The following is a 24,083-nucleotide window of genomic DNA, read 5'->3' as shown; positions in this document are numbered from 1 at the left end:
AATGTTTTTTTTGAACTGTATATATATATATATATATATATATATATATATATATATATATATATATATATATATATATATATATATATACATATGTTTTGTCTTGGTCTTTAAAATATCAGAATTTTGAAAATGTTTTTTGTCTGAGATTGTGAAATATATTTTTTTTCTTTTTATTTCAGATTTTTACAAAACAATGAGCAACATACTTAGTTGAGTTGTCTTAGTTTTTGAATCATTTGTTTCAGATGATGCTAATTGCTACTCTTCAGTACATTGCAGAGTTTGTGTGTTTGTAAAATATTTTTTGATGTAATTGTGCTTTATTTGTTGATGTCCTAACAATAAAACGAGGAAAGCCATCATGGCCAAACCATTGAAAAATGAATCAGAATCACAAATATATATTCAAATGCATTTATTGCCGTCTTCTCATTTAAGAGATCCAAATGATAATAAACAGAACAAAACGTCACCAGTGTTGTATAAAAATAAATTAAGACATCGAATAACATGAACAGAAAACGGTTATTCCTTTAAATAGGGAACAGAGTCATAAAAAGGACCATATACAATTACATGGTTATGAAACTATGATGTATATCTCAAATAAGTTACCTTTAAATAGACATACACGGAGTAGGACAACATATTGCAATTGGTTTTAAATACACAGTCCTGCTACAACATCATATGGATGGAAAATAAATATTTCTGGAGGACATTAGTTATGCCAAAAAGTATCATCATTAGATATTTCTTGCTAGGTAACAGAGGAAAACAACATGGAAAAGTATTAAAGGAAGGATTAATTATAAAGGTTGTGAAATGAAAGTTTATGAAGAAATATTTAAAAATTCCAACTAGCTTTTCAAATTTCATACATTTATGATTGATAAATCATAAATGTATATGAAATGGAAACACCCATGTAGTTTCCATTTAAAATACCTAACCCATGCTTTCTTCCTCATTACATCTGCTTCACCCTCTGCTGCAACAGCTCCAGCTGATGGCCCACCTCACTGGGCAGGTCATCATTCACCTGTGTGGTGAAATACTTTCTCACTTCCTCCACTTCCTTCTGCCAGAACTCATGTTCCAAGGAGAACAGTTCACTGAGGTTCACCTCTCCCTCTAGGCCCTGGAGGTTCAGGGAGTCGTTGCAGGGCAGGTAGCCCACCGCGGAAGGCATGGCGCCGGTATTGCCGTCCACTCGCCTGAACATCCAGTCCAAAACGCGGATGTTGTCTCCAAAGCCAGGCCAGAGGAAGCCAACTTTGGGGCTCTTTCGGAACCAGTTGACATGGAAGATCTTGGGCAGCTTGGCACCGGGACGGTCGGCCATGCTCAGCCAGTGAGAGAGGTACTGGCCAAAGTTGTAGCCGAAGAAGGGTCGCATGGCAAAGGGGTCATGCATGATTACCTTGCCTAGGTAAAGAAAAAATGAGAAATGTTGTGAGTAAGTGTGGTTTTACTTCACTTCTGTGGGGTTGCAGATTGTAAAATACCCAAAAGACAAAAGGAGATCTTCTCAGTGTCACTGACCTTTGTGTTCAGCTGCTGCAGTGGCCTCTGACCTCATTGCTGCGCCAACAAATACTCCATGTTGCCAGTTGAAGGCCTCATACACCAGAGGAACACCTGAAGAGATTTAGAGTTATATCTTTGCTAATCTTCTCTTGCTTTGTGCTGCCAATTTACATCTTTACTCCTCTCTCTTGACTAAATCTTTGCTCACCTTCTGGCCTCCTGCCTCCAAAGATGATGGCTTCAATGGGGACTCCTTCTGGTGATTCCCACTGTGGGTCAATAATAGGACACTGACTTGCTGGGGTGCAAAAGCGAGAGTTTGGGTGAGCGCAGGGTTCCCCTATAGAGAGAAAGACAAGACGGTTATTTATCTTTTGGCTTCACCCAGGATACACAGTTTGTATTTTTATTGGATATCTAAGTAATTTATGAAATCTGTTCTGATCTTATTTTAATCCTGTGAGTTTCTTACCGTCTTCTGAACTCCAGGGCTTGTTCTTCCATGATGTGAGTGTGACTCCCTCAGGCAGTTCCTGCTCCATTCCCTCCCAGTAAATGCCTCCATCACTGGTTTCTGCCACATTTGTGAAGATGGTGTTCTTAACAATGGTCGCCATGGCGTTGGGGTTGGTTTTAGCTGATGTACCAGGTGCAACACCAAAAAATCCATTCTCAGGGTTGATTGCACGCAAGTTGCCTAAGAACAGGAATAACATCAGTTAGTTTTGATAGTTGTTCATGATATTTCAGTTTTCCACAGCTGATGGCCAGTGAAAGATTTCTCACCTTGGTTGTCAAACTTCATCCAGGCGATGTCGTCTCCGACACACTCAACCTTCCAGCCAGGCAGCGTTGGGCAGAGCATGGCCAGGTTGGTTTTACCACAGGCACTGGGGAAGGCTGCTGCCATGTACTTCTTCTCTCCTGCAGGATTAGTGATGCCTAGGATCTGAACAGGAGAAACATTTAGTCTTCTTCAAATTGAAAAAGCTGTTGGAAATGGCTTCAGTCCATTTTTGGGCCTGTTGCTTACCAGCATATGCTCAGCAAGCCAGCCCTCTTCCTTGGCAATGCGTGAGGCAATGCGGAGAGCGAAGCACTTCTTTCCCAAGAGGGAGTTTCCGCCGTAACCGCTGCCAAATGAGATGATTTGTCTACGTTCTGGGATGTGGGCGACGAGGGTCTGCTCAGGGTTGCAGGGCCAGTTATTTACCAGGGGCTCTGAAAAGAAAGTCAAAGCATTTTTAAAAGACGTGAATTATTTTGGTTTGCAGGAACATTTGGATAATGAAAAAGTAGCATATTAATACATGTTTGGTAAACTTTTTGTGGCGTACTTTTAAGTGGTAGAGGGCAGCCGACGGAGTGCAAACAGCGGACAAACTCGCCGTTTCCCAGTGCGTTGAGCACAGTCTTCCCCATTCGGGTCATCACCCTCATGCTGGCCACCACGTAGGGGGAATCAGTCAGCTCGACACCAATCTTAGAGAGGGGAGAACCGACAGGGCCCATGCTGAAGGGAACCACATACATGGTGCGCCCTGAAGACAGAAAGGTAAAAGGATTGCTTACAATTGCCTTTTCTTTCATTTACTTTCATCAACTGATTTAAAATGCACATTCATCACTGTAGTACCTTTCATGCACCCGGGGAACCGTTGAGCCATGGCTTTGTCAAACTCCTCCGGAGACATCCAACGCCCCAATTGGCTGGTTCCACCTCCCAGTGGCGTGGGCACCGTTTCCCTCTGCTCCCGAGTCACGATTACCGTCTTGCTCTCGACTCTAGCCACATCTCTTGGATCTGTTCTAGCCAACCAGCTGTAAAATTAGAAATATAAGCGATAAGAAAGACAAATTCACAGCAAATCATGTCTATGTTCTTCTGTCTCATTTTAGAACCTAAAACAAAAAAGCTACAAGTTTTACAGATATTAAACTTCTTCATTTTCATCTGCACCTTTTTCAGCTGCTGGTAAACACTTCTAATTAGCTGAACTAACTGGATTTTCTGGTCTGTCAAACTGCAAAATATCATCAGTCAAACCAACTGCTAAAGGCTGATGATGCAAGCTGTCATCAACAACATGACTGGACACTTTACTGATTCCACTGATGCTTTGCTCCAAAAACAACTCAAGCTATAGTCATAAAAAAATCTGACTAAAACTGTTAAGCTCCTATTTCTCTGCAGCACTTTGCAACAAATTAGAAAACCCTGCAAAGAGAAATCCTTCACATGAAGGAATTCATCCCTAGTTAAATGCTTCAGATCAACCTACCAGTTCTCATATTTGGTGAGCTTCTTGATCATCCCTTGTTCCTCCAGCTGAGTTAGGATGGCTCGGTTTTCCTGTTCCGAGCCATCGCAGATGTGAAGGGACTCGGGTTGGCACAGGGTCACATTGGTCTCCACAAACTCTCTGACGGCCGGGCTGAGGGCACTGAGCTCGCCCTGCAGGATCCTGAGACCGCTTTGGTTCTGTGACAGTATCTGAGGAGGCATGGTGAAGAAGTCTGAAGAAACAGCAAGTCGATAGACTGCGAGAGAAAAGAAGAGAGAATGTCTGGAGTGAAGGGTGAGGAGAAAGTAGTGGAAAGTAAAATAAGAAAGAAAGAAAGTTTACAAAAGGGAATGGGAAAAAGATAAAATCATGAAGAGAAAAAAGAGATACAGAAGATAAAAATTAGCTTTTTACACAGAAAACGTCACAATTGTTCAGATTCTGGTTCATCTCTGATGCCGTCCAGTAACATATCATTTTATGTCTCCCTCATCCTTCCATGTATACAAGAGCTGCAAAACAGAGTTTTGAAGTTACCTTCAACAATTTGTTGGGAGCAAGGAGTTGTTAGCTTGGCCTCATCAGCTGAAGCTTCTCGGTGATGGCTGTTCTCGGCTGCGTTAGGACTCTTGGTCCGCTGTGTCTGCTCTGGAGAAAGTTCGCTCCTTTTATACCCTGGGATCTCCCTCCGAGAGGGACGGGGGTGTGCAAGGAGGTGTGTGCATGACCTCGTCCTCCTGAAATGACAGAATGTTGCATGCCACTGAATAATTATTAACTAGACACAGGACGTCATGTCATCTTCACAGAACCGGTTCTCCCTGGTATCAGATGAATGATGATGAAGTGTTCAAATCTCAGACTGAAGAGACGTCAGCTTTTTGCAAATTAAGGCAATTATAATCTGTGATGTTTTTAATTAATTGAGAGATGAGCTTGTTTGAATGGTACATATATTGGCAACTTAGTGTTAGGTGAAAAGCAAAATGTCTTTTTTATATCTAAAATTCCTTAAGAAAATGTTTTCTGTGTGAGTCAAACACATTTTTTTTTCCTGTGAATTATTCTTTCTGTAGAAGTCAGTTTAACCTGACTAAGATATTTAACATTCAATAACTTCCTTCATACTTGCTGCTGCAGCAAAAGATTTTGAACTTTGGCACTGTAAGTGATGCAAGTTCAGGGTTCACTGTCGTGAGTCTGCAGTGTGACGTTAAGAACATTTTTGGCTGGCCTCTTTTGTATTGGCTAACATCTGTGGGCTTGTTGAGTTAAAGGTCCAGTCAGGGGTTGGTGTGCACATGCATGCGCTGCACAGAGACCTGCAGATAAAGAGGGATATAGTCGTTGTTTTAACAGAGGAGATGTTTGCATTTGATTAACGTCATCTTTAAGTTTGATGTGTTCCAGCAAACTTTTACAGTTTACTGGACCTGCAAAAGTTCCAGCAAAGATACAGTACAGAGGAATGAAGACTACAGAAACCCGACTTCTTTCTAGATCAGGGTTTGGGTCAAATGCTGCCAGCAGTGAGCTGATACAGTATTTACTGATGTTTAGTCGTTTCCTTCTAATCTTTCAAATATGTGTCGCCTTTACTGATGCCAACTACTAATCTAAAAATGTTGTCCAAGATTCCTGGCTGCTGTATTCATTTCAGAAAGCCTTCATACTTTTTGATGTTATCTTGAGAGAAACTCACAGTTCAACATGCAAACTGGCCTGTGGAATCTGAGAACAAGCTCTTGGATTACCAAAATGTCTCTAAATACTGTCTTACTTTGCCATGAACTTTTTGTGATGTCTACAGCTAGGAAGTATATCAACCTAAACATGCAAACAGTGGATCTGGTATTGGAATAAGAGACGTCCAAGTTGTTTGGAAATGACCTCTTGACCTTTCTAGTGTGGGCAAAAACAGTTGCTTCTCTTGAGATTTTTGTTTTTCCTTTTAACCTTAACACTAAGACACCTGAAGACTGAAAGCAAAAACTAACTAAATCTCCACTTTCAAGTAGACACTTAACTTTGCTGATGAATTATGCAATACATTTGCCATTTTCTTTAGGATGAACTTTAAAATACAGTTAAGTTATTGCCAAAAATCTACAGTGGCAGAAACAATATTCAGTATATTCAGTATAACTTCACAAGTTTCTAAAACTGATAACTGGGCAAAAAAGATGAATGGATGGAAAAAGAAAATGTGTCATAGAGGCACTTATGATTTCACAAAACCTTCTTTGAAGCTGTTTTATGAGCAGCACTAACAGCAGCAATAACTTCCTGGCAGATTATAAAACTAGGACAGTCTGCACATTTCAATCTAACCTTTTCATTTTTATGTTTAGCACTACTCCATAACTCCATATACTGGATGCTAATTAAAGTCTACTGCATTTAAAGTTTTTATACATGATTATAGTCAATTTTGAGCTGGCAAAGACTTAAATTGTTAAATTTTTCCCCAGTGTGACAGAGCTATCATGCAACTTGATTAATTTAACATCCACTTTGGTTTATTTCACAAAGTGGATGAATTAAAGAAAGGCAGCTTTCCGATTCCTCCCAGCTCATCTTGGATCTGGAACAGGCACACAGTGTACTATAGATATCAATTCACCAAAATCACAGAACATTTGGCCTCAACTTTAGATCAATTCACGTTTTTGCAAATTTTTTTTAAATTGAACCCTCATTATCTTTGTACGGCTGCTTGATGCACATCGGTAATTAAAGTGTTTACTCTCTGACTGAAATTAGTTGGTGCTCAGTAAATGCAGAGTTATTTAAAGTTTTGTTTAGTTTGGCCCTTCTGGTTATTCAGATTTGCAGTCTCTTGTTTTCTCACAGCAAGTTTAGCTGATTCATTCTGACAAGGATCATAATTCTCTGTTTGTTTTTGATTATATTTGTTTAAACATTTTCCCCTAATCTGTCATCAAATTGCAGTAGACCTCTAACGCAATAGATTTCCCAGGTTAAAGTCCCAGAAATAAAGAAAATTGAAGGAATTTGCAGCTTTATTACATATTTCTCTCTGAAGTTATTGGGAAGTCATTGGTTTAGTCCAACCAACCTACAGAGGAGGGCGGCAGCTTGTGTCTGGAATCTCGTTCTTTCAGCCATGATCCGCGTGTGACCCCATGTGAGGTGATATTGCATTTTCATGTCGTATAAAGTCTCACTGATATTACAGATTTTGTGAGGATTCAGAACATTTAGCTTGGATTACTGATTTAATTTAACCACACAGCTAGGTTCCCAAATAGCTTTAACAATGCAAGCTAATTACCCGAGTTCCCTGAGTTGCCCTCAGTTAGATACATTTTTAGTCAAACTTGATTTCTGCATTTAGATAACTTGGCTTGAATAAACACAAGCTAAGCTATTTTACTATTGCTTCGAAGTTTTATATCCTAAACTGTGAAACAAAGTGAGCGATGGAAACAATGCAGTGCATGTAGAGTAATCAATTTCCCAAGAGGAACTGGTTCCAACCAGGTTGTTCGGTGTGTGTGTGAGTTGACTGGTGCTTCCATGAGGAGCTTGATTTATTTAGAGCAAAATACATCAATACAGTATTGCTGACTGAACAGCTTTCTCAGCAAAAGATAATGTTATTTTGTAAGATATGTGCCTGTGTGTGAGCAAAAAGAAAAACAAATGATGAAATGGATATTATCTTGCAATGTAAAATTGCATCAGTCTTTATTTAAGTTTTGGGTTTTTTTGTCGGTGATTTACTTTTAAGGAGAATTAGGGAAAAAATTAGATAAAGTTTAACAAAAGCAACAAGTTCTTACAGTCATTCATTCAATGATGTGTTCATCCACACACAAAATAAAAATTGGTTGTTAAAATAAAAATCTAAAGATTTTATGTATTTTCTCCTGCAGCATAAATTTGAAATTATATTGCATTGCAGTTCTAAAGAACTACATTGAATCTACACTCCCTGCTAACTGTTAATAGCATTAGCTATATTTACTTCTAAATCTCATATAAAAATTAGTTTCAAAAATTAAGAAAAAGTAAAAGGTACTTGTTAGGTGACAGGACTTATCAAGTATTTTCCACCCCTAACTGGTTTGTACTTGTTGCCTTCACAGCATCGGTTCCTTTGATTAGGACATGAGACACTTTTCACTACTGCTTTCACTTTCACAGATAAAAGATTAACCACCTCACCTTTTTCCCCCCTAGTGCTAGTGGTGGAAAAACAGTTTTTCCTGTTTCAACCAGTGAAACACCAGGCCTTTCTTGACATCTTCATCAGATGCATCCTGTCTGCAGACTCCTTGTTTCCTTCACAGAGTCCATTTCCCAAATCCCATTTCAGCCCTTCCTCCTTTGTATTCACCAAAGAAGCAGGCTTTCAAAGTCTTCAGCAGTTTCTACTCACTTTCTGTATTGTGATGTTACCATTTCAGTCTAACCTCTTTACATTTTGTACCTATATACTTCAACTACTTCAAATTACTTTTTAAGCAGAGAAAGAGAGAGAGATAAAATATATGACAAATAATCTGAAAAGATCGACCTACTACAAGCTACTATTGCAGTCTGAAGAAATACACCCAATCAAAAACAACCAATCAAAGCCTGGAGGAGGGTCTTGGTGCTTTCAATCATCCTCGTGTACCCACTGCTAAATGTGCTAATGGTGAAGAAACAACTTACTGTTTATCCGCCGTTATCTGTGGCTATGCTAACTAGCTTCAGCATTCACTAAAGTCTCTGTTAGCTGCAGTGCAGCAGAGCAATGAGGGACGAAGGACGAAGAATGAGCAGCGCCACATGAGATTGTGATTAACGGCACTAACTTTTTTTTTTTTTTTTTACAACAAATAAGTGAAAAAATATTTCTTACTAAAGTTATGTACTGCAGCTTTAATGATAAAACTACAAAATCAGAAGCATGGTGTTGGGCTGGACCAGGTCCTCCATGTTAGCTGTCACATTCTTGTCTTCCTGCTCTGCTTAAATATGACTTTAATACCTCTGGAGTTCTTTGGTTAAATCACAAGGACTCCACTGGTTTTTAAAATGAAATAGCTGACTTGGTCTTCTCTTTAGGTAGTGATGCTGTGCAGCCCGGTACTAATCCAGCCATGTCCCAGCACCGGTGTGGTTCCCAGCGGTTTAGGACCCATTCATTGTTATATCATCATACAATTTGATGTGCTCTGCTATAAGATGAGACTGAGAATCTACAGGTTTTAAGTGCGTTACAAGTGTTTGTCACATTATGATGTTTGGAGAACCTTTGGTGCTTTTTATGTGCGTTACCAGAGTGACGGCAGCAAAAGAGGAAAAACAGATAAAAGTGCAGCAGCCATCAGTCTGAACTGCTGTGTGTGAATCTCTGAAACAAACAGCAGCTGGTGAAGAGGAGGGTAAAGTACCAAGAGCGGTGACGTAAATCTGCACATCTGATAACATAGAGAGACCCACTTTTATTAGGACATGCATGTTTGTGAATTTATTTTGTAATTTGGACAATTTTGACCTTATGTAGTAGTCATTTACAGAGTATAACAAAAATATTCATGACTTTATTTTAGATTTCAGTTCAGGTTCTTCTTTTAGAATAAATCCTGTAAAATCCTTATCTTTATTGCTATCACAAACAAAAGGGCCTTTTCACAAGACTATTAAACTTAAGTTTTACCAGAAAAAAAAAACTAGTTAGAAAAACTCACATTTATAATGCATGTTAACTGTGTCTAGGAGTCGCACTGATCATGGGAAAAATTCATCCAGTTTGCTGCTCCATCAAACTGGAATCAACTGCAGAAAGACTGAAATAAGGCACATTTGGTAAATATTTTGACTAATATTAAGTAGTGTTTTAGTCCTAATTTTACTTCTTTGGATGTGCTTGTTTCGTTTTCTTTTTTTGTCCATATTTGTATTTTAATTGGGTTTAGATATCTGTGGTTTTCTGATTTGTAATAGTCGGTGTACTGCTGCTGTTCTTGGTCAGGTTTCTCTAGAAAAAGAGAGTCAGCTGGTTAAATAAAGGTTGCAAACAATTAGACCCAATGAAATGAATAATGTTAACTGTTACCCACTAGAGACCTAAAGAGATTTATTGATTATTCACTGAAAGGTTGACAGTGACATCCAGTGGAGAAAATGAGCTGCACAACTTCAGAAACACCAAGATATTTTTTTTATAGTTAATATCTTTATGGAATGAGGCAGAAATGTTTGTGGCTGAAATTAAGAAAAGTGTTTTATTTTTTTGTAGAGAACAGATACACAAAAGTCCATTTAGCACATATGAAGAAAACAAGGGCATGAAAACATGAGAATTCCTCATGGTATTGATTTGATGAAACTTTAATCTGCAGAGTCCCAGGAGACTTATTTATTTTGTGAGATCCCAATGAAATAAACACAAAATTGCACCAGGATATAAAAATATAATACATTGTTTTGTTACTTCTGAAAATCATAAAGTTTACATGCTAATGCGAAAGAGTTTCCCTGCTAAATTGATTTAATCCTGCAAAATGATATTCTCTGATTCTGTAGTTGATCAGAAATTAGACAGAAAAATCTTGGGCATGCAAAGTTAGTCTTTGAATAAAAATTTATATTTAGGTAGAAATGAAACACCTTGGAAAATCATAACAAATCATTTTAACACTTGAAACATGCACAAATAATATTTAAGTGATTAAATAAGTGATCTATATTTCTAAGCAGAAAAAATATGCACATTAAAGAGCTTTTCTAAAATGGTTAACAGATTATTTGAACTAAACAAAGAAGATTTTATTACCAACACAATTTTTATTTATTTTTTTACATGTAGTGAAATATGTTTTTAACAGGAAGACCAAAAATCTACAGACATTTTAAAAATAATTTTTTTAGAAAGAAAAAATCAACAAAGGTCCAAGATGTGTTTCCTCATTTGTTAACTGTTATTTTAATTATTTTATGAAAAATAATTGATCTAAACCTCCAATATATGCCTGGGAGGCTGGAGGCCGATATCTAATGGGGTTTAAGGCGGGTTGTTGACCTCGACGCCAGTAAGATGGTACGAAGTGTTGACCGATATTCCTTTGAAAACCAGCGGCATGATGGCTCCTTTAGCAGAGATGAAGCAGATGTAAAAAGTTTAATGAGGGATCAATCATGTAAAAAGTTTAATGAGGGATTAATCATTCAGAGTCGGGCGAGTAGGATGTTTCACTATCATACCATTCAGAGTCGGACTTTTCAGAGTCAGACTTTGAGGTGGAGGTAGCTGTTTGGTGGAGAGCAGAGTCACAGTTTGGGTTTGCAGAGTTAAAATGAGCACATAGACAGAAAAAGTTAAAGTTTCTTACATACAGAAACCACATTAAAAGAGGGAAGTACTTGTCTTTGTTTTATTTTTTCACCTGGTTACATGACAGTTATTGAGCCAGATTCACACTACAGTGTTTCTAATGTTTCTTTGACATATGAAGACACTTGGCTGTCTAGCACTAATCCTTTATAGACATTTTTTTGTCTAAACCTTGCTTAGCTTGAGAATATGAAGATGGAAATATCACATAAAAAGTCAAATTTATTTAGTTGTTTTTGTCTTTAACAGTAAAAATTTCAGCCAATTTGATTTGATTCCTGGACTGTTTTTTGTCAGAGTAGCCTACTTACTTTGTCTTACTGCAGATTTGTCAGTTTTCAGCTCCACCTCCACAGGATAATGGTCACTGATGCGAAGAGCCTTAAAAACCAAAGAGAACAGTGTCCTGATATTTAAAAGCTTCAACTCATTTCTGTCAGATAGAGGACATTTATATTTGTGCACATTAAATTTACTTCTTCATCATTTAGATCAAACTCTCTCTGGAAGTTGAAAGATTTGGCTGAGTTGGGGACGATGGTTTTTTGCGTTTTCTTTGTATACACCACAATCCTGTTGGAACAAAACGGATCACAGTGTTTAGTCAGAGTGCGGTTCTTAGAACATCCAATTCCTCCCAATTAATACATGTAAGAAATAATAAATTTGACTATATGTCTGTTGTTATGTTATAACCATAAAGATTCACATAATAAATTCAAAGAATTTATTAATAAATTATAATAAATTCAAAGAATTTATTAAGAAAACGCCTCACCTGTCATAGGTGTACTCGTTAGAGTGACTAGTTGTTGTGTCAACATTGTCGCCAATTATCCAATAAAAAGGAGGAGAGGAGATGCGGATCTTTTTCTTCTTCTTGTTTGAAAGATATGAACCAGCTGCATTGAAGTCTCCCAGAATCATGATATTCTAAAAAGGAAAAGCCATTACTTATCATGCTGTGTTTGACTGTCATGTGGCTTCAGTGAGGGATTATGGGTAGGATTTATGTTAATTAGTGATTAGTCTGTTTTTGTTACTCTAATAGTGTGTGAAATTTACAATAAATCTGGCTGAGCAAAAGTATGAGTATGAGGAAGGGATGGGTTGATGTTCATGTGTGCCCATGCATATGATGTGGCTCTTTGCGGTAACTTGGTAAAAAATGTGGTATTTGTCTGGTTGGCCACCCCTGCTGTAGTTTATGTTCATTATGGGAATTTGTGGCTATTCTGCTGAGTAGCCATGAGTGAGAGAAGTAGTCATAAATATTTGTGGGGTTGAAATTTGTGCTAATCTTTAATAAAGCCTGAAAAATCTCATCTGATATTTGGTCCTTAAGCCACAAAGTGACCTGAGCTTTCTATTGGTGCCTGTGAGGTGAAATGCAAGGAGGATTGGACCTCAGAGCCATCGAGCTGCAAGGTGAAACATTGTCATCAAATGCATTTTTCTACTTGTCTCTTCTTTTGCAATGTGAAGTTCATTTGTACTTAACTAAAGGAAGCATTTTATGTGAAGAAAACCTCATTAGTTTCACATTTTCAAGTTTGACTTGAATACCAATCTTTAATCCTTACCGGGGTTTCCCATTTCTTTCTCATGATTTTGACCACATCACAGAGCTCATCCAGTTCTTTCTCAGCATCAGTTGGTTGGGTGTGGACCGGGATCAGGACCAGATCTTTAATAACTGTTGTGGGACGGAAGAGAGAAATCCTGAAAAAACTGAATTCCTATGCACATGTTAAACTCAAAAGCTTACACTATAGATTTGACATTTTCAAATACTGAACATTGTTTCTGAAGTCCCAATCAACAGATGATAGCATACGATACAGATGTGATTATGTGGATTTGTTTTTAAATCCATAGCAGCAACCAATCTGTTTTAGTAATAATGAAATTATTGCTACCTTGCATGATGTTTTAAGATAAAAGAAAAGTATTAACGATGCAAAAAACTTATTACATATAACAATAATAATAGTAGTAATACGTATGTAAGAAAGAAGGCCGCACCCTGGTAAAGAATATATATATACATATATATCTGTCAGCAATTTCTAATATTTGTTCTGTCAGAACTAGTAAATGCTGACTGAAAAGTGAGCTACAAGTTTGTCCATCAGCTGAAGGTGTAATGAAATCATTAGATGAACAGCGCAGACCGGTGGTAGGACAGGAGAAGCGCAGAATCAAGGGCTCTCTGGCAAAAGCGTCTTCGTCCCCTGGCTGATTGTCTTCATACTGATGCTGATCCGTTAGTTTGACCTCATCCTTTCTGAAACACACAAAGGGCCGCAGAGAGACGTAAGATGACTGTAATGTAAGATGAAGATACTTTCATGATAGTTTTTCAACTCTTTTATGTTATTGACAGTCTCTAAAACATGAAAGAACTCTTCGTTTATGTGACCCACCTATAAAAACAAACAAACTTCTCCATGTAGACATTTCTGCCGAGAGGTGAGCTGCAGATCATTTTATATTTATCACCACTGTTGGAAACAGACATACAAAAACATTCACTTATAATATTATCACAATATTATTATATTTTTATGTCTTTGCTTTGATTTTCTTCAAAATATTTGCAAGATCATCTTAAATCTCTCTTTTAAAAATGTTTTCATGCATCCATATCTGTCAAATTTTTGCTGTAAACAACCAACATGTTTAGGTTTTTGCATTTTATTTTTTATGAGTTACACTCACACTGCAGAGTCGAGCTTTTCCAGTAACAACTCCATTGCCTCCCCAGTTTTATCCATCACCTCCAGTATGAACACTATGCTGTACTGAGAGATGATCTAGGAGAAATGTATGGCATTTATAGGAATATATTCATTACATGTTTTTCTTTTTTTCCATTTCTTTTTATGTGACTTCCCATTTCATTGTCATAATTCAATTAAATTCAAATGAAAACTATAAAGAAAAGCATTTCTTACCTTAATAAGGTATTCGTAGACTTTTTTGTTTTTGACTTTTTGAATTCCCAGTCTCTTCGCATTGAAGGCGGCGACTTTCATTTTAATCTCATTTATTAAAAAACACACACACACACGCCCACACACGCACACACACACACACACACACACACATTAATATGTCTCTGAATATAAATATAAATATTGTAATGACGCCAACGCCGCAGATGTAGTCCCGCCAAACAGGGTTTATTTGAAATGTGTACGAGCTGCTATTCCTGAGGCTGCAGCTCACGCCTCTTACAAACTGGCACCCTCTACTGATAGCCCCACTGCTAACTGCCCTCTGAACTCTCCCTGCTTCTGGTCCTGGTATTCCCGCTCCACCGAACCCCTGCCCACATGACAGACAGGGGGACATATAACAAAAAGGATCACAATCCAACTTATAACAAATACAAATAACCATATGGACCCCAGCAGAACTAAAACACAGAATCGTTACAATATGATTATACTGTGATGCAAATTTAACCTGAAGTTTACAAAAGCACAAATATTTCATGATGTTAGATAAGGAGTTGGCCTCAATTTTTTTAAACTTGTTAAAAGTCCAGAGAAATATCAAACTAAACAACTTCTTCATTAAAAGAACAGTATCTGAAAGTCATATCTTGAAAATAATGCTTAGAAAATGGAATATAGCAAACGTTCTTCCTAAACTATCAAAATGAATAATAACAGAAGAAAGTCTAATGAAAAGTTCATAAAGAAACTTTAGAAATTATTTTATAAAAATGCACTTGAACAGCAGAATCGGAGGACGCAGAGGATGGGACATACAGTATGATATAAGAAATGTTCCACTTTCAAAATCAGACTAAACAAATACTTTCCGTTTGTAAAGTAGTGACAAAATCTGAAATATGAAGTAAGTAGAATAAAATACTTACAAGTCTAGTAACGGGGATCAAAGTCAGAGGAATTTCAAAAAGTGCGGGAAGGAGCTTTGCTGCTCAAAAGGAAACGACACTGTGGAAAATACCACAAATTCACTGGACTGTGCCTTGTAGGCTTGTCTGGTCTGCCCGTCAACCTATCAGAGCCTTAACATGCTGGAACTTCCTGGAGTGGCAGAACAGGTTCTTTGTTGTAGCTTGCAACAGCTTAGCAACTGTATTATTAAAGAGGAGTTATTAGCGTGATGTTTGCTGATGATTTAGTTTTGTTGCATCAAGAATTATAAGTTGAGCAATAACAAAAGGACGGATGCCTGCAGATTTTTCTGCTACAAATCACCACGCCCTTTAGTTCAGACACTGCAGAAGCAGCGCAACAAAAAGCTTTCCAACTGAAACACTCCCTTCATGGTCCATCACACGCTACTCATGTTTCCTGCCTTTGTTAGTGTATTTAAGGTAAGGGGAATCTTCATATTTTTTGTTTGATATTGGGAAATATGGCTAATAAAACATGCGTGCTTTTGATGGAGTGAGTCACCTCCTGGTTGGTTTAGAAAACAGGAAATTAACAACATGTTTGCCCTGCGTAGCAACAAGACAGGAAATTGTCCTCTAAGGAGGGCATCGGCAACACAAAGACTTTTTCAGATGTGCTTTTAAAGTTTTCTGTAATGTTAATTTGAACTGTTGATGTGCGGAACAAAAAAAAACAAAACAAACAAAAAAAAACAACTGACCTTGAGCATTCCTATTCATACACAGGTGTGATAATTTTACTATTTGGACCAAGTCTGATGAAAATGCCTTCAGACGTTTGTAAAGGGTTATTTAGATTGAACTAAATAATCTTATTTCCAGAGACTGTCCTTTTGAGATTTTTCAAAACGCATTAACATTCCTGGTTAGTGGCAGGAGACAAACGTCCCGCTTGTCAGGATGATATTCCAGATAATCCCTGCCTGCAGCACCAGAGAAACGTTGCCATGGGAACCAGGCCCACTAAGGTCCGCATCCCATTTGCACAGAGACGATACAGTACTGTTAGCGGACCACACAATCAGTGGTTTCATTATAACATGCTTAGATTTTATTTCTCTTCCTCTTTTCCAGACTTTCCCTAAAGTCAACTAAGGAACACAGAAAATCCAAATTACCCACAAGTTTACCTTTGTAGAGGAAGAGACGATCTTCATCCAGTAGATCTAATCAGCCCCATCACTTAACCAATATCAGTGTCAATGTGAATAATTTAATTATTGATTTTTTTGTGTGACAGAACCCAGTATGATTATTCATTTTACAATCAACTTGTTAATATTATTGGTATTCTGAGAAAGTAATATTCTTCATAACTTCATGATGCTGTACACCACCTGGCGCTATGAACAAGTATTAATTCACAGGACTTCACATCCTGGATGTCACCTCTTCCACCTGTTGCCATAACTTCTTATCTATGTGCAATAATGACTATGAATTTATAATATGGTCTCCCCATTAGAGACCATGACTCTACAAGTGCAATTTATTTACATAAGAGAACATTTTGTTTATATTGTCATGTGCTGCATTTGTTTTTGTCCTGAGTTGTTTGATCACTAAACTTACAATAAAGATTTGTTTGTTTACAATTTAGCTCCTTGTTAAACACCTTTTTTTTGCCTCACATGATCAACTGGTTGCTGCCACTGGCATGAAGAAGAAAATAGCAGGGAGGATGATACTGTGGCATGTTTTTAATGGATTTTCACATTAAACTTATTTATTTTAATTATGTTTCTTTCTTAATGGAAGCATTGCAATTGCGAAATTGATTGCTAATAGGACAAAATGCAAAAAAAAAAAAAAAAAGTATTTTGTTCACCCTTGTGAGGTACATAAATTTTCTTGCTGTTATTTATATAAAAAACAAGCCTTCACACAAAGTTTATTGTGATATTTTTATATTTGTGGAGAATGAGACAAATGCAATAGTTTTTTCTTTAGATGCCAACATGATCAAAGTCAGTTTAGCACCTTGGCATTCAGCAACACCTAACCCATGATCTGGGGGGGAAAAAGAGAAAAAGTAAAAGTTCAGTAGGAGTCCATCTTTTTGAGTCATTAATAATTATGGTAAAAACACTGGATGGTTAACACTTACTGAATTCATCCAGCTGATGTAAGCAGACACGCGGGTGAAGACGGTGGGTTTCTGATAGTAGTTGCAGCCCAGGCCAGAAACGAAGCTGGCAATGCCGTGCACGTAGTACTTGCCGCTAACCTGGCAGTTCAGAGGGCCTCCAGAGTCACCCTGAGAGTTAAAAAACAGAAAGGTTGAAGTTTGATGGAGTCCCGCTCCCCAGAACCTCACAAATTCAAAAACATTGTCCATGTAAAGCTAAAAGAAATGATCAGAAATCAATCCCAGTGTTTCTGAGCTGTGTGACGAACATGACAGCTGCCCTCTAGTGGCCATTTTTGGTATTACTGAGCATTTCATTGTAAATTTTGAGATTTAGCTTTTTATTGATATGTCAGAATTTTACTGTCCTGGAAAACTGCTCACCCCCAGCAACTGGCTGGAAGATGGCATGCCATTTTTGAAAAACTAGACAAAAAAAAAAAAAAAAAAAAATCAAGTTTGATAAAAAATTTATAACCTTTTATCAATGACATTAGTTCTTTGAAGACAATTATACAGGACTGCATATAAGCATAATAGTTTTTGGTTTTGTCTTATTTCTGTTATTGTTAATGTTTAAAATTAAATGACTTCATTTTAACATTGCTGAATGTAAAAACCTGAAAAACTGAGCGTCTTCAGACATATTTGGTTTGAGACAATGAAACATCTTCCTAAACATTTTTTGAAAACGTGCAGATTTATACTTCAAACTTAAGTACTTAATAACAGCACTAGAGTGTGATTAATTAAACCCATTTTTTAATTGATTGACTGCACTTTTTTAAAAAGTACCACTTGTATCTATTTAGCCTGAAATGTCAAACTATGTGTCAAAATGTATTAATAAAGAATGAGAGGAAAAAAAGGAAACAGACTCACATTGCATCCAGCCTCATCATAACCTCCAGCGCACACCATGGTGGTCTTCACGGTGCTGCCCCACCAGCCGCTGCTGGAGCAGGTTTTATGCTCCACCACAGGGAGGTAGGCCTCCTTCAGCTTAGCAGACAGGCTCCCACCAGCTGATCAATAGGAACATGATGCATTTAGCTTTAGCATAAAGAATAGGAAATAATATCAGTATTGTGCAATTGCACTTACTGGAGGTGCGTCCCCATCCAGTGATGTAGCAGAGGTTGTTGTGAGGCAGAATCTGGCCGGATGGGGGCAGAGAGGCGAGCTGGACGTAGCTGTTCAGGGAGGCGCTGGAGGACAGTCTCAACAGAGCGATGTCATATCTGAAATACAGAAAGCAAAACTATCAGTATGGATCCCAGACACTTTACAAAAACATGTTTGATTGAAGCTTAGACTAAAAGAGTCACATTCAGCCCCCAGTGGGCCCAGAATTAAACGTTTTCTTATTTTGTAACTGTTGTAAAGACATTTCTCACCCACTAGAGACACTGTTTGAATTCCAGCTGGGGTGGATGTATTTCTGGCTCACACTGATGACCTGCTCAGTTCCACCGTTGACGTTCAGGTCATGCTCACCAAGAACCACACGGAAGTTTCTTGCACTACAAAACACAAAAACAGTATAAAGTAGTCAGTATAGATTTATGTTTAGTCATTTCAAATTTTTCCATACACAAGTCAAAAGGAAAGAACACATAATGTTCAAAAAAACAAAACAAGTTCATTCAGTAATAGAAAACCTGATCAGTTATTTTATACATTTTCTTATATTTAAAGATAGAATAAAACAATAGTTTAACTCCTCACAACAATTGTTCTGTACCTGAATCTAACTGTAGTAAAATAGTTTTTAATATTTGTCCTGAGCTTTAGCTTTTTTAAAATAAATCCTTCTCTCCTATTTTATAGTTTTTATATTGTTTCAAACAATTTTTGTATGCACCTTGGAAGTTTATTAAACATAGTCAGTGGTATTCTGAGCGGTACTAACTCATAACATTTTAAAGTTTGCAATGAAAGAAATATTTCTTGTGAGATATCATAGTTAATGAATTAACTTAAACTTTGTTATTTGCACTTTCTAAAGTTGTGAGAAGTGTAATCAAGCTGGATACATTTTAAAACAACTAAATAAATGACAATTTCTTATAAAAACTGGATTGTATAAGAACAAATAAAAGTGTAAGCACCAAACCATGAACATTTTCATGGTAGGACTCTTTATGCTACCTGTCCACACAGTGAGCAGCGGTCATCACCCAGCCAGTACGGACCAGGCTTCCTCCACAGGTGTGGTACCAGGAGCTGCCAGACTGGTACTGAAGAGAGATCTGAAAAGAGAATGAACGCAGGCTTTAATACTTCAATTTTTTGTAATTTTGTTTTGATTTCCATTTTAAATCAGACACATTAAATATAACTAGTAGCATCAGCGGTGTGTTACCTGCCAGGGCCAGGAGTTAGGTTTAGCAACCGATCCTCCAACAACTCTCTGCAAGTTGTCTTCCAGGTACTTGGGCTCATGCTCCAGCTCAGCCACCGCTGGTTAAAGACACAAAAAAACAAGCTGAACTTGACACAGAAATTCTTCCATAATTTCAAAAACAGTAAGAGGTAGCAAGAAATGATGTAGCTGGTAGATAGAAGTTACTACTTATGTAAAGTAAATGATCTCATACAGACAGTATGTAATTGAGCGAAACTAATAAAATTAACTGCAACAAATTAGTTTTATTATTTTTTTCAGAGTACATGCTTTGTTCTTACCCAAGGCAGCGAGACATGTCAACACCAGAATCCTGAGCATGTTTGCGTTAAGTCAGAACAATTCTGCAAGGAGCGAATGCTTCTATCGTCTTTTATACACGAACCAGACCTTGACCCGGAGTGGAAAGTCATGTCCATGAATGCACCTGTGGTTTGTCTCACGCACCGTTTCATGTAGTCCAATGGAAAATGCCTCTTTATTAGGTCAGCGATGGAAAATATCAAACAGAAAAAGTTCCAGCTACAAAGTTACAGAGACACCAAGGTTATGGATATTTCTAAATATATTCTATCTTTCAGTGTAAGGTCGATGTGTCAGTGTGTTTGTCATGGTTTCAGTCTAAAGTTAACTGTGACACAGCAGTGTTTCACTTCTTGGAAATATGTCCCTCTCAAAGATACTGGAGAAACAGCAGCTGTGACTGTGCATTTATTCACTTTGCATGTGTGAACAAAAATAATCTAAAATTCAAATAGCATACAAGTTTGTGATTAGATGTTTAGTAATACAAAAGTGTAAAACATTTTATAGGATCAGGTTTCACAGAGTCAAAGTTTAGCTAGTTAAATACTGGCAAAATAAACAATAAATGTAACATGTAGACCTCCAGAACCGAAAACTAAATGTATTGATTTTATTTGTTTTACAATCAGTTTATTTCATGTTAAATTATTAAAATCCTCTATCATTTCAAATTTTCCACTTTCTGGATATGTGCTTGTTAACAGTGTTAAATTCCAACACTAGAGGGCAGTAAAGACTAACAAACTTAACGGAAACCCTTACAAATGTTCTATCAGAAACACACACCTCGTAATGTTTCTGACAGATTAGCTAGGTGTTTTTATCCTTGAAACATCCAAACATTCATGAGATTAAACATGAAATATTAGTTATAGCTGCTGAAATATAAACATTTAAAGACAAAGTGAGCACCTGCAATGCAACCTGGAGAGATGTTAGTTCAGCATCAGAACTTACAGGGGATTTCCACTTTGTTCTAATCTCTCTGACATTGAGTAATAAATAACATGGATTACTTGATTATTTTTTACTCTTTCTCAAAGAAAAAGAAAAAAACTACTTAGTAGTTCATCGCTGGTCACACTGATATTTCCAACAATAGGTTTCTGTACAAAAGGACGGCCTCAGATGTGTCCATCTTTTGTAAAGCAGTTCTTAATTAGACAGGAAGTCATTAAAATGGCATGGATTTGGGATTATTGCCTTATCAGGCTATTGAAGAGATAGCTATGCTGACTTGTAATTGAGCTGGCCCTTTACACAAAGGGAAAGGTCCTAATGCTGCAAGACTTTCCGAACAACGAGAGCACCGCGGTTTCATCATTTTCTCATTGCACGTCTTCATTTCCATTCCCAACTTCTCGTGGAGCCCTCCACCAACCTTCTCTCACAGAGGCATAAATCAAACGGCGAGATCAAAGACGGGAAGTGCTGGGGATGTGTTAATTAAAGATGTTGGTTCTTGATATAGCTTCCTCTCATTAGCGAACAGTCGACTTGGTTCCCACAAAGTTGTCTTAAACACACTGTCAGGAAATTGAGGTTCCAAAGAAATTATTGGGATGCTCTGATTGGGCCTGTGATAGAAAGTTAAAGGTATTGGCAGAGTACATGTTAATAATGCCAGCTGGATTAAAAATGATGGACTTAGATTTTAAACTTCCTAAATTGAGATATTACAAAAAAATAATCAAAAACTTGATAAAACGTACATAAAACAAAAACTTAAAAGATTTCATTGCAGTAGGAAGATTTTCACTGAGAAAGACTGTAGTTTATTTACATGGGATTTTTGTACATAATTTTACAGGTTGTTTAGAGAGTCTGAACTTTGTCATGTTTGGGTTTTTGGTTTTTATATCTTTGTTTTGATTAGTTCAGAGTTCTTTATTAATGTCGGAAAGATCTTGCCATACACAGTTATTATTGTCACTAGGGTTTTGCCATATAGCTTAATTCCTTGTGGTGATTTCCAAGTTATTTTTTATTTTTGTTTTCTTCTCTGTGCGTTTTGATTTGTTCTCCTAAATAAGTGCCATTTTTCCTTCAGTGGGTAGTTTCTTTGCAGTCTACTTCAGCTCCGTTTGTGTTAATTATTCACCTTCCATCAGTTTCCTTGTTTTTCTCTCTTCCACAGCTGCTCTACATTCCTCTGATTAAGTTCACCTGGATCCAGTGTCATTTTCCACTCCTGTCTCAACATGCTAGATTCCTGGTTTTTGATGTTCTTTAAAGTTTCTTCTTCCTCAAGCTCATTTTGTAAGTTTCCTGTTGTCCTATTGCAAAACTTTCTACCTGCTCTTCCCTAACTCTTATCTGTGTTTTATTCTGACTATGGACTCAAAAATATATCAGATAAAGACTAAAGGAAAAGTGTTGCTCACCTGAACTTTTCCATCTTATTAATGAAACCATTTTAAAAAACTAATACTGTGGCAAATATAATCAGAAAACAAATCTCTATTGAAGAACTTCTACTGCAATAAAAATATCTGTTTTATTTTATTTATTTTTTATTTTTACACATCACCACCAGCAGTGGCAATAAATCTGAGAATAGTAGCCTCTCATAATTATTGTTATAATTATAATTATGACAGTAAAGATGAGTTAAAATGATTGTTGCACAAAATTGAACATGTACTTTTCTGTCTCCATGTCAACATGAAGTTATTGGTGTTTGAATTATATTTTTGGCTCTGTCATACTGCAGCATCTGATTTTTATTTTTCCTGGAGCCAATATCACATAATTGCTTTGGATTGTCTGAGAAAACAATAATGTTTAAAGTGAAGCTTTCACAGGAAGCTTAGTTGCATTGCTTTTTTCAAAACCTCTGTGGTTCATTAAAAAACAAAAACATGCAGACAAAATGGCTCCAAACAGAACAATAAATATGAGATAATAGTAAATGCTGTAATCTCACTTTCAACAAGCACAAAGTGTTGCAAGACAAATAGAGTTTTGTTAGTTCAGGAAGAGGCTATTAACAATAAAATATCTTCAGTGTTCCAAACAACAACTTTTGTGTTTTTGTGTGAAAACAAAACTTTTCCCCAATGTTTAAAATGTCAAAGACTAACATTTTGTAGATGGTGACTTTGACTGGGCCGTTCTAATGAATATATTTTGCTATGGATCATCCCTCTGAAGCTCTGGCTGAATGTTAGGGTGTCACCTCCACCCTCACATCTGTGGCAGCTTTTAACAAGCTTTGTTTGTGCTCCGTCCATCCCATCAACATTGACCAGCATCTACATCCCTGTTGGAGAATCTTCACAGCGTGATGGATTGATCAGGGCTCCATGTCTCAAGATAAGGAATTTTGTTCAAAGGGCCAGTGCAGTATTACGTGTTTTCCAGCATCATGGTGCCATTTTATAGCACAGTCAAGTAACTGTTGCCTTCAGTTATTGTAAAAATGTCGTGCAGATATCCAATATGGCTTAAAATAATTTAGGCTACATAATCTAGTGTCTTGAAACTGGGCCTCTATTTCTTTAAAATATTCAGCTCTTTCTGAAACTCCGCCTTCAGGAAGTCATCATTACAAAGCTCCTCTTTAACAATATTTTCAATCAGTATTTCACTGAGGAGTAGCTCAAATAATGAGCTCAACAGTTCCACCAGCTGCTTGCTAATTTCTGCTGGCTAGTCTGAAGGAGCTGAGTGGGGGAAGAACTATAAAAAGTTGATTTTACATTAACCTAATTCTTGCTTAAACTTCTCTACACTTTGTGCTTTGCTGTTTGTTTTGCAGCAATAATACCTCAGAAGCCTCAGAAGGACAGCTTTATTGAAGTGAGACGTACTTACACATGAATAGACTTTATTTACCAACTAGGTGATTCTTGAAGGCAGTTTATTACTCAGGAGTGTCACGATAAATGTAGATGAATCTAAATGCAAGCGTCGCTCTTCTCATATTTTTATTTTGTAAAAAAACCCAAAACAATTAAACCATTTATCTATTTTGTTATTTGTTTGACTTGAGTTTCAGGCAGGCTGGTGCCTAAGAGTCAAATTAACCTAGCAGTCATGATTTTTAGACTTTGTGGTAGAGAGAACCCACATATTCATTGGGAAAACATCCAAACTACATTCAGTAAAACTTGAGATCAGGATTCAAACCCATAACC

The 24,083-nt window shown here is 37.1% G+C and overlaps 3 protein-coding genes across 6 annotated transcripts; all 3 read right to left on the bottom strand.

The window, feature by feature from the left end:
• Nucleotides 1-403: 403 nt before the first annotated feature.
• Nucleotides 404-4,494, bottom strand: pck1 (phosphoenolpyruvate carboxykinase 1 (soluble)). Its single transcript, XM_044120843.1, has 10 exons — nucleotides 4,356-4,494; nucleotides 3,816-4,100; nucleotides 3,170-3,354; nucleotides 2,871-3,074; nucleotides 2,567-2,754; nucleotides 2,320-2,482; nucleotides 2,006-2,230; nucleotides 1,742-1,873; nucleotides 1,549-1,644; nucleotides 404-1,431 (listed from the first exon to the last, which is right to left on the bottom strand). Exons 2-10 carry the CDS (start codon nucleotides 4,037-4,039, stop codon nucleotides 974-976), a joined length of 1,875 nt encoding a protein of 624 aa, XP_043976778.1. The 5' UTR covers nucleotides 4,040-4,100; nucleotides 4,356-4,494; the 3' UTR covers nucleotides 404-973.
• Nucleotides 4,495-10,040: 5,546 nt separating this feature from the next.
• LOC122833706 (deoxyribonuclease-1-like) lies at nucleotides 10,041-15,186 on the bottom strand. Of its 4 annotated transcripts, none has more exons than XM_044121508.1 (11): nucleotides 15,059-15,186; nucleotides 14,127-14,213; nucleotides 13,891-13,985; nucleotides 13,596-13,673; nucleotides 13,344-13,456; nucleotides 12,753-12,865; nucleotides 11,948-12,102; nucleotides 11,646-11,742; nucleotides 11,481-11,550; nucleotides 11,040-11,085; nucleotides 10,041-10,925 (listed from the first exon to the last, which is right to left on the bottom strand). In XM_044121508.1, exons 2-11 carry the CDS (start codon nucleotides 14,205-14,207, stop codon nucleotides 10,766-10,768), a joined length of 1,008 nt encoding a protein of 335 aa, XP_043977443.1. In that variant the 5' UTR covers nucleotides 14,208-14,213; nucleotides 15,059-15,186; the 3' UTR covers nucleotides 10,041-10,765. The 4 variants fall into 4 exon arrangements, with proteins under 4 accessions (XP_043977443.1, XP_043977441.1, XP_043977442.1 ...); XM_044121506.1 differs by having other exon boundaries at nucleotides 11,001-11,085; nucleotides 15,059-15,185; XM_044121507.1 differs by having other exon boundaries at nucleotides 11,001-11,085; nucleotides 14,127-14,499; nucleotides 15,059-15,127.
• A 1,807-nt stretch (nucleotides 15,187-16,993) lies between these two features.
• On the bottom strand, nucleotides 16,994-20,024 carry LOC122833708 (elastase-1-like). Its single transcript, XM_044121511.1, has 8 exons — nucleotides 19,920-20,024; nucleotides 19,597-19,694; nucleotides 19,383-19,483; nucleotides 18,629-18,754; nucleotides 18,336-18,472; nucleotides 18,114-18,256; nucleotides 17,211-17,360; nucleotides 16,994-17,113 (listed from the first exon to the last, which is right to left on the bottom strand). Exons 1-8 carry the CDS (start codon nucleotides 19,957-19,959, stop codon nucleotides 17,102-17,104), a joined length of 807 nt encoding a protein of 268 aa, XP_043977446.1. The 5' UTR covers nucleotides 19,960-20,024; the 3' UTR covers nucleotides 16,994-17,101.
• Nucleotides 20,025-24,083: the final 4,059 nt, after the last annotated feature.

This window comes from Gambusia affinis, linkage group LG07 (assembly GCF_019740435.1).
Source record: "Gambusia affinis linkage group LG07, SWU_Gaff_1.0, whole genome shotgun sequence".
In the NCBI taxonomy this organism is placed as follows: domain Eukaryota; kingdom Metazoa; phylum Chordata; class Actinopteri; order Cyprinodontiformes; family Poeciliidae; genus Gambusia; species Gambusia affinis.
The sequence above is the reverse complement of the archived record's forward strand: the minus strand, read 5'-3'. Positions and strand labels throughout refer to the sequence as shown.

Bases quoted from the DNA above. Each gene is read 5' to 3' on its own strand.
- pck1 (XM_044120843.1), bottom strand. From the start codon at position 4,039: ATGCCTCCTCAGATACTGTCACAGAACCAAAGCGGTCTCAGGATCCTG. The intron at 3,075-3,169 runs GTACTACAGTGA...TTCTGTCTTCAG, and splicing joins GTTCCCCGGGTGCATGAAAG to GGCGCACCATGTATGTGGTT. The intron at 1,874-2,005 runs GTAAGAAACTCA...TTCTCTCTATAG, and splicing joins GCCCTGGAGTTCAGAAGACG to GGGAACCCTGCGCTCACCCA.
- LOC122833706 (XM_044121506.1), bottom strand. From the start codon at position 14,207: ATGAAAGTCGCCGCCTTCAATGCGAAGAGACTGGGAATTCAAAAAGTC. The intron at 13,674-13,890 runs GTGAGTGTAACT...TGTTTCCAACAG, and splicing joins GAAAAGCTCGACTCTGCAGT to TGGTGATAAATATAAAATGA. The intron at 12,103-12,752 runs GTAAGGATTAAA...TTTCCTTTTTAG, and splicing joins GAAAGAAATGGGAAACCCCG to AATATCATGATTCTGGGAGA.
- LOC122833708 (XM_044121511.1), bottom strand. From the start codon at position 19,959: ATGCTCAGGATTCTGGTGTTGACATGTCTCGCTGCCTTGG. The intron at 19,484-19,596 runs GTAACACACCGC...TTCTCTTTTCAG, and splicing joins CTAACTCCTGGCCCTGGCAG to ATCTCTCTTCAGTACCAGTC. The intron at 18,473-18,628 runs GTGAGAAATGTC...TCTGTATTTCAG, and splicing joins TCAAACAGTGTCTCTAGTGG to ATATGACATCGCTCTGTTGA.